General features: G+C 46.7%; 1 protein-coding gene across 1 annotated transcript; it reads right to left on the minus strand.

The window, feature by feature from the left end:
• Positions 1 to 809: 809 nt before the first annotated feature.
• On the minus strand, positions 810 to 7,231 carry PDCD2 (programmed cell death 2). The gene is made up of 6 exons (XM_061378697.1): positions 6,919 to 7,231; positions 6,587 to 6,844; positions 4,483 to 4,668; positions 3,331 to 3,446; positions 1,950 to 2,066; positions 810 to 1,247 (listed from the first exon to the last, which is right to left on the minus strand). Exons 1-6 carry the CDS (start codon positions 7,214 to 7,216, stop codon positions 1,050 to 1,052), a joined length of 1,173 nt encoding a protein of 390 aa, XP_061234681.1. The 5' UTR covers positions 7,217 to 7,231; the 3' UTR covers positions 810 to 1,049.
• Between the last annotated feature and the right edge of the window lie 382 nt (positions 7,232 to 7,613).

Here is a 7,613-nt window from a genome sequence, read left to right on the forward strand (position 1 = left end):
AACCCTGCATCACCTCTAGTGCCACACTGCTGTGAGCTAGTGAATGTTACTAAGTGCTCTTGAACATAGCTGTGTGACTGTCCATGCTTTTGCAGGAATGATTTGGGCAGGACAAGGGAATACCTAAATGAAGTAAATTCTATAGAAAAACCACCCCACCCCCCCCACTCTGCCCTCTCCCCCTGCCCATCTGTCCTGCAACTATAGCTATAGCCAAAGGCATAAAGCTGCTGCCACAGCAATTTCAGCATTATGATTTCATTTTTTATTGCCTCAGCTGTATTGCAGTCAAGGAGCAAATGAATCCCTGCAGAGGGCACTTACTTTTAATCTTCACCAAAGATGGCAGACTTAAGGTACCATTCAGCTTGAAAATCTGCTGCTACAGGCAATAACAACACAGACACATTCTGGTAACGCTGGCTGTGTTTAAACTGCTTCTGCATCAGATAGATAGTCCCATACAGAAATAGTTTAGCTCAGTTAATAGTTTTAAGTCTGATAAAACACTTAATTTTTGTGCATTTTACCTTGAATAAGCACTCAATCACAACGTGTAATGACTGCCAAGTTACATTCTGTGTACCTTCTTAGAAAGAGAAGCACATTTAAGTTGTGTAGTGAAAGGCTACAGATCTTTGTCTCAGTTATGACTTCCATACTCCTCCTGAGCATAAGCATGCCAGGGATCTTACAGTAGTCTGCTTCTCTCTATGAATGAATGTTAATTTTTGACTAGCACAAAGAAAATCCTGGCAGACAGCAACCTAAGTTCTTGAAATCCAGTCAGAAGAAAAGATACTTTGACCAATCCAAAAATATTTCATCTTTATTTAAATGTTCAGAACTGAGATTTGAACTTACTTAAACTCACTGAACAAATGCATCTGGCTTCATCACTAGGTTGAAGTAAAAGCTCTTGTGGAGTGCAAGAGAGAGGCTGTTAAGGTCTTACTTTTAGTTTCTATCAGTCAAAAGATCCACAGCCATCAGCGACTGTAGTTCAATCTGTCTGCAAAGCACAGATGCACTGAAACAAGGCAAGTATTCTATTTAGAAGATCTGGCTTCATAACCTGAGGGAAGGCAAACAGAACCTGCAGAGAAGTCTTGTTTCCATATGAACTCCTGCATGTATGTATGTTCCTCACCGCAGTTGTTAGCACAGGTGTACACCACCAGCGTTCCCCAGTCAATGCTCTCTCCAAGGCTGTCAACCTGAAGGTGGTTCAGGAGCTGTGGCATAATCTTTTATAAAGGAAAAACAAAGGTTTAGAGGTAGACCACAGCTCTCTAGCCTCTCCCTGCATGTCTTCTCACAGCCGGTCCTGCCTTTATTTATGTTCTCCTACACTAAAATCCCAATCAAAGCTACTTGATAACAGAAGCTCAAATACAGTAAACTTGGAATTCCCAACACAGTGTAGTAGATACACAGGGAAACAAAGGCATGGCCCTACTTACTTGAGATATAGAAGTTTTATCTAAGTGCTGCCTGACTTGCAAGCCTCCTTCCATTTGAAATTACCTTCACAATTATGTTTTGTCTTTGCACTACATTAAGTGTATTCACCAAATATAGACGTTCAACATTCAAAACTATACAGCCGAGTGTTCCCAGCCAGACGTATTTCCAAGTCACATCAGGAGAGCTTTTTTCTTTTTTAATACAGAATACCAGACTCCTGTGACTTAAGAGATGGCTCCATATTCACCAGTGCACCATTTTATAGATGGTGCAAACGATCAGATGGGAACCTACCTACTGTACGTGAAAGTCTTCGAGGAAAATGCAGTTACAGTAGTAAATGAGGGCTTTGTGCCATTTAACACAGTTAAGCTTGTAGCAACTGCAACCACCCCACTCTAACCACAAGTCAACACCTATGCAATTAGACTCTGCTAAGTCTCAACTACATTGTCTAATTATCTGTAAATGAATCCACATACCTGGAATTCAAAAATCCTTTTGGCACCACATAAGCAATTTGGGATATCTTTTTCTTCAGGTATATTTTCACCTGATACCCAGATTGGGCCTTCTCCTTCTCTGCAATATCTAATAATCTGAAATAGAGCAGAAGTTAAGTTCTTGAGACTCTTTTCATCTTGGTATAGAACTGGTACTTAATGACAAAGCTGTAAGATGGTGCAAAAAGGTCACTTCCTTTAAGTAATACCCATGGCAAAGTCCATCAGTTGTAAATGTGGTACTTTAAATAAGACAGGCCCTTTATATAAATTTTCTTAACTATCTGAATGATGGAAGTATTCATACAGCTTGTTTTCAAGGAACCAGGGATAAACTGCAATGATTTGTACTGCTCTTATGATTTTGATTAAGGGACGCAGAAGTGTGAGGTCATGTATTTTATAGTCTTGGGACAAAGGAAGAGCAGACTGATAATTAGCACACAGAAGTGTGCAGAAAAGTCAGGAATACAACCCAGCTCTTCTTGTTCACAGCTCTGCACCTAAATGAAGGGGGACTGTCCAAGGAGGAGGTACTTTCAGACACTCATATCCTTTCTTGTTCTGTTACTGTCTAAGGATTTATACAGGAAATCAGGCATTATCGAAACATCAGTCAAGATGGGGATGGTAGGATTGATGCATCTACTCCAAGTGGAGGAAGGAACAGTCTCCTACTTTCTGGGTGTACACCTTAACCCCTCAGCTAAACCCCAGGTAAAACAGAGAGATAATACCTTCTTTCTCCACCATGTTCATGGATTTAGGCCTGTTTCCTCTGAATGGAAGAGACACGTTTCTATTTGACAATGAGTCTTTTTTTCAGCTTCTTGTGTTAGCAAGCAGTAGCATGGGGAGAGATTTCTGGTTTAACCAGTTGACATTTTAGAGCCATCACTAATTTCTTCAACCTTAAATAAAATCCAAACCACCCCTCCATGCAGCTGGTGACAGTGACAGAGCTCTTCCCCGCAGTTTTGCTTCAGCTGAGAAGGGAAGCCAACAGGGTCAAAGGCTGGGGAAGGCTGCAATGGCTCACTACCTCCTTTGGTTAAACCACCTCACAGAATGGCAGGTCCCAACCCCGCCAATGCTGGCTTCACTCCCACGCCTTCTCATCCTGACCAACTTCTGTTTTAGACAGGTAAGTAGGTGCTAAACTCTTACTTCAGCATAAATCAAGTTCTACCCAGAAGGAAGATGAGGGAATGCTTCATGAGGGTTAAGGTGTGGGAAGGGTAAGGGAGCATCTCCATTGCTATATCTAACAGTAGGTACAGAAGGCAGTGAAACATTGCCCAGGTGCAGCACGATGCTGGAACAGAAACTCTTAAGCTTTACAGCTGCCCCATCTTCTGACCTGCTCTGGTTCAACAGCTATTCGTTCTTTAAACCTCTGGAAAATCTTGTCATCTTCAGTCTCATGTTTTGCCATAGCTTCCAGTGTCTCTTCATCTAAAGATCGACATGCTTCACCTAAAGAAAAAAACCCCAAAGGTTACAGGCTAATGCAAGACAGCCAGAAACTAAAAACAATACTGCACCTGTGAGTGCATTTTGCTCTCAAGAATCATTTCCAGTATTCCAAGACCAAAATCATTCCAAGACTCCCCCCCGGCCCACTTTCTGTGACAGTCACACACAGATCCATTTACTAGTGTTAGCTGCGTTTTTAAACATAAACATCCACACCAGAATGCCTGAAAGGGAAGGAGTTAATCCACTGCAGTTTGTGCCTCCTAATGGATATCACAGAGAATGCTGAACCTTCAGAACATGATGTATGGAAAGGCCACCTGTGCTGTGTGTGTGCCAGGCTTCAGTTCCTAGCACTGAAGAGCATGTCTGTTACAGTCCAGCATTCACATCAACATGGTGTACTGAGCAGTCTCGAGATGGACTGCTGGGAGCCCAGCAGCCTTCCCGGTACAATCACAAACACTCTGCCTGGGTGTGTTCAAAGCTGCATAGTGAGCTGCAAACACATCATGCATCTGGGGGGAAGAGGGGAAAGTGCCTGCATTTCAGCTGCTTAACTGAAGATCAATTAAAATAGCCTCAGAACAGCTTTCTTTAGCACAGACAAGCAGGTTTGTTACACATTTTCCATGAATTCAGACAAACTGAACTAAGTCAAGCCAATATAACTTGTCATGTCAAGCCATGTAACTCAGTCTCCTGATTCCAAGAGTGTCCAGCAGCCCACGCTCAGGGTCCCGCATTTCTCACTTTTGTTTATTATCTGCAGGAAGCACAAACGGACACAGTGTAACTCCCAGCTACCTGCAGCTTCACTGCAGCAACAGCCACTTCAACAGCTCCTGGGGTTGAGACTTAGTAAGTCTCTCCCCTAAAAACAACTTACATTATGGGATGTCTACAAAAATGTAAATTACAAATGACTGTAGATTTAGCCTTCTGGCACCACTAATTTACAACGAACACTTAAAAATTACAGTATTTTGTATTTTGAAGATGTGATGCAGGCCTCATTAGAATTGTATCTTCTTACCTGCAGTGCTTGTGACACGGAATTCCTCTTGTTCTTTCAGGTCCTTTGATGTCTCTACAGCTCCTTGTTCATAATTGGGATTTACAGTGCTGTCAGCAATCAATTCTGGTTCCTCAGGTTCTATCAAAATTTCATATTCTGGAAAAAGGAATTCATTATGCTCTGGAATTGCATCTGTTGAGCCATCTACAAAACAGAAAACAGATACCATTTGTTATCTCAGATTTCACGTCCTTCTCCCCCAAAAATACACAGCAAACTATGCAGCAAAAATGACAGTGCAAACACTGCACAAGCAAGTGTGGTTTTGTTCTGGGTTCAGCAGTAGCGGTCATTTTTCTCCTCCTTAGTAGCTGGTGCAGTGCTGTGTTGACTTTCAGCCTGGGAACAGCGCTGATAACACCGATGTTTTTAGTTGCTGCTCAGTAATGTTTACTCTGACCAAGGACTTTCTGAGTCTCATGCTCTGCCAGGGAGGAGAGGAAGCCAGGAGGAAGCAGAGACAGGACACCTGAACCAAACTAGCCAAAGAGGTATTTCATACCACAGCACATCATATAGAATCATAGAATGGTTAGGGTTGGAAAGGACCTTAAGATCAAGTTCCAACCCCCCTGCCATGGGCAGGGACACCTCACTCTAAACTATGCCCAGTATATAAACTGGGGGCAGTTACCCGGAAGGGCTAGACCACTGCTCAGGTCAGGCTGGGTACCGGTCAGCGGGTGGTGAGCGGTTGTATTCTCTTCCCTTGTTATTTCCCTTATCATCATTATTATTGGTGGTAGCAGTAGTGATTTGTGTTATACCTTAGTTACTGGACTGCTCTTATATCAGCCTGTGGGAGTTACATTCTTTCGATTCTCCTCCCCATCCCTCCGGGAGCTGGGGGAAGCGTAAGTGAGGGAGTGAGCGAGCGGCTGTGTGGTTCTGAGTTACTGGCTGGGCTTAAACCATGACAGGTTTACATCCCTGACCTGACTGAAAGACAGGAAAGATTTTACATTAAGAACAGTAGAAAACCACAACAGGTGACACATTACTCTGAATCTGTAAATCCAGGAGACAGAGAAGACAGACTAAACAGTGTTAGCAGCCACATTTTAAAAACCAAACCCTGCAGTTCAACACCTCTGTTTATCTCTCACTCTAACCAGCATATGCACACTAGTCAAGCGTGCACCACGTGCCCCCAAGCCACACTGGTTTAATGCTTTACAACTGTATACCCTAAGTAGGCAAAGCTTGCACAAACACATCAAGTGTTCCTTCTGTGACAGCAGTGTTAACTACGTGCTGGTACGTGCTTCAGGTTTCCACTGTTTTAATGAAATGTTTCAACTGTCTGCCCCATAACTTGATTTGCACAAGTCAACTTCTTATGTTCTCCTTATTTCCATTTCCTACAGTCTTCAAGACTAGCATCCTGAACAATGCAGGACAGGGGCTACATTGCACACACCAAATTTCACTGCCCCGCTATTCATATGATACTTCTGAAGACTAAAGAAACACTTTAAAGATCCTGTACTTGTCCTCTTAGCAACCAGCAATCAAACAGGTGTATGAATGGGACATGAGAGCAGCAGAGGGGATGGTGTACGAAAAGTGTCTCTAAAACAGCACACTAGTGGAAACCCCTCTTTTCACCTATTAATGGTATCCTGTGAAGGCAGCACCTTTCTACATTCCTTCACAATTTCCGAGTCTTAAGAGTAGCCTGCAAAGCAAAACCATTGGTCTACATCCTCAGCATTTTAAGGCAAACAGAAAGAGATCTTTGGAAGAGAATAAAAGTGCATCTTATATTTATCAGCCTTCCAGGAACAACACGTCCTTAAGTTAGATATTAAGTAAACATCTAAGAGAAAGAAAAGCATCTGAAAGAACTGCTGAGGGCTTCCTCGCAGCTCATCAAACAACACAGAAGACAGCCACCTTTCCTGTCCCCTTTGCAGGCTCATACCCCAGTAACAAGGTGGGGTATCGGCAGCTGCATCGGCAGCTTCTCGGCGGGCACCCTGCGGCCAGACCGCGGGCCACCACAGCCCGCTTAGGCAAGCTGTGGGCGAGCCCCCCTCTCCTCCGACCGCCGGAGACCCACCTTCGCTGGCGGCGTGCTGCTCGCAGGAGCGTCGGTGCCCCCGCCGCCAGTCCAGCGCCTGGTGCTCTGGGCCGCAGTAGGCGACGCGGCGGCAGCGCCCGCACCTGTGCGGCCCCAGGCAGCCACAGACGCGACAGAGAGCGGCGCCGCAGCGGAGCTTGCGGGGAGGGCCGGCGGCGGCAAGCTCCGGGGGCGGTTCCTCGGGGGGCGGCTCCTCGGGGTAGATGCTGTTCCGCCGCGGCAGCTGGTTCCGGAACACTGCGGGCGATAGGCGGCGGTTAGCGGCGGCCGAGGGGCCTCGCCCCGTCCTCACCCACCGCCCCCCGCCTCACCACAGAGGGGCCCCTGCGGGCCCGCGAGACGGTAGCAAGCGGCGCCACGGCAGGCGAAGACGAAGAGAGTGCGGTGGAAGGCGTCAGAGCGGTCGCGCAGCGGAGCGTACAGCTGGAGGAGGAAGGCGCAAGGCTGCTGGCAACGCCCGCAGCGCAGAGCGGCGGGGCCCGGCAGCCCTGCCTCGCCCAGCCACGCCGGCCGCCCCCCGACCTTACTGGGGAAATAGGGGCTGCGCAGTCGCCAGGCCTCGGCCGGCTCCACGGCCGCCGCAAAACCCAGCTCCACGCCGCCCGCCATGCTGCCGCCGGAAGTGCCGCCGGTCGGCTTCACCTCGCTCCGGAAGCGGTCTCCCACAGCGGCCGCTTCGTACCGGCCGCCTCATACCGCCCCAGACTGCCGCGGCGGGCGGGGCTACGGCCTTGAGCGCACTTCCCGCCGTGGGCCCGTGAGGTGTGTCAGGGAGCGAGGCGGGAGCAGAGGTGACAGTGCTGTTAACAGCACGGAGTTTGTCAGATTTTACATGTAACAGTATGAAGTAATTAAAACAATGCCCAATTGCCTACAAATAAAACAACAGAACCTCAACCAAATCCATCCCAAACAGCAAAACCCGATTAGCCTCTCTGGTTATTGCCAGAGGTTTGATCTGCACTGTTCATAAGGGCTTCACATTACATTTAGCCAGCCAGCAACA

This window comes from Neopsephotus bourkii, unplaced genomic scaffold (assembly GCF_033783945.1).
Source record: "Neopsephotus bourkii isolate Nb327-2 ecotype Australia unplaced genomic scaffold, CSIRO-AGI_Nbou_v1 NB_1767, whole genome shotgun sequence".
In the NCBI taxonomy this organism is placed as follows: domain Eukaryota; kingdom Metazoa; phylum Chordata; class Aves; order Psittaciformes; family Psittacidae; genus Neopsephotus; species Neopsephotus bourkii.

What these genes read in the sequence shown, in the direction of transcription:
- PDCD2 (XM_061378697.1), bottom strand. Translation starts at nt 7,216, where the DNA reads ATGGCGGGCGGCGTGGAGCTGGGTTTTGCGGCGGCCGTGGAGCCGGCC. An exon ending in GCAGCACGCCGCCAGCGAAG is followed by an intron (nt 4,669 to 6,586) that starts GTGGGTCTCCGG and finishes TCTGTTTTGTAG; the next exon opens with ATGGCTCAACAGATGCAATT. An exon ending in CCGTGTCACAAGCACTGCAG is followed by an intron (nt 3,447 to 4,482) that starts GTAAGAAGATAC and finishes TTTTTTCTTTAG; the next exon opens with GTGAAGCATGTCGATCTTTA.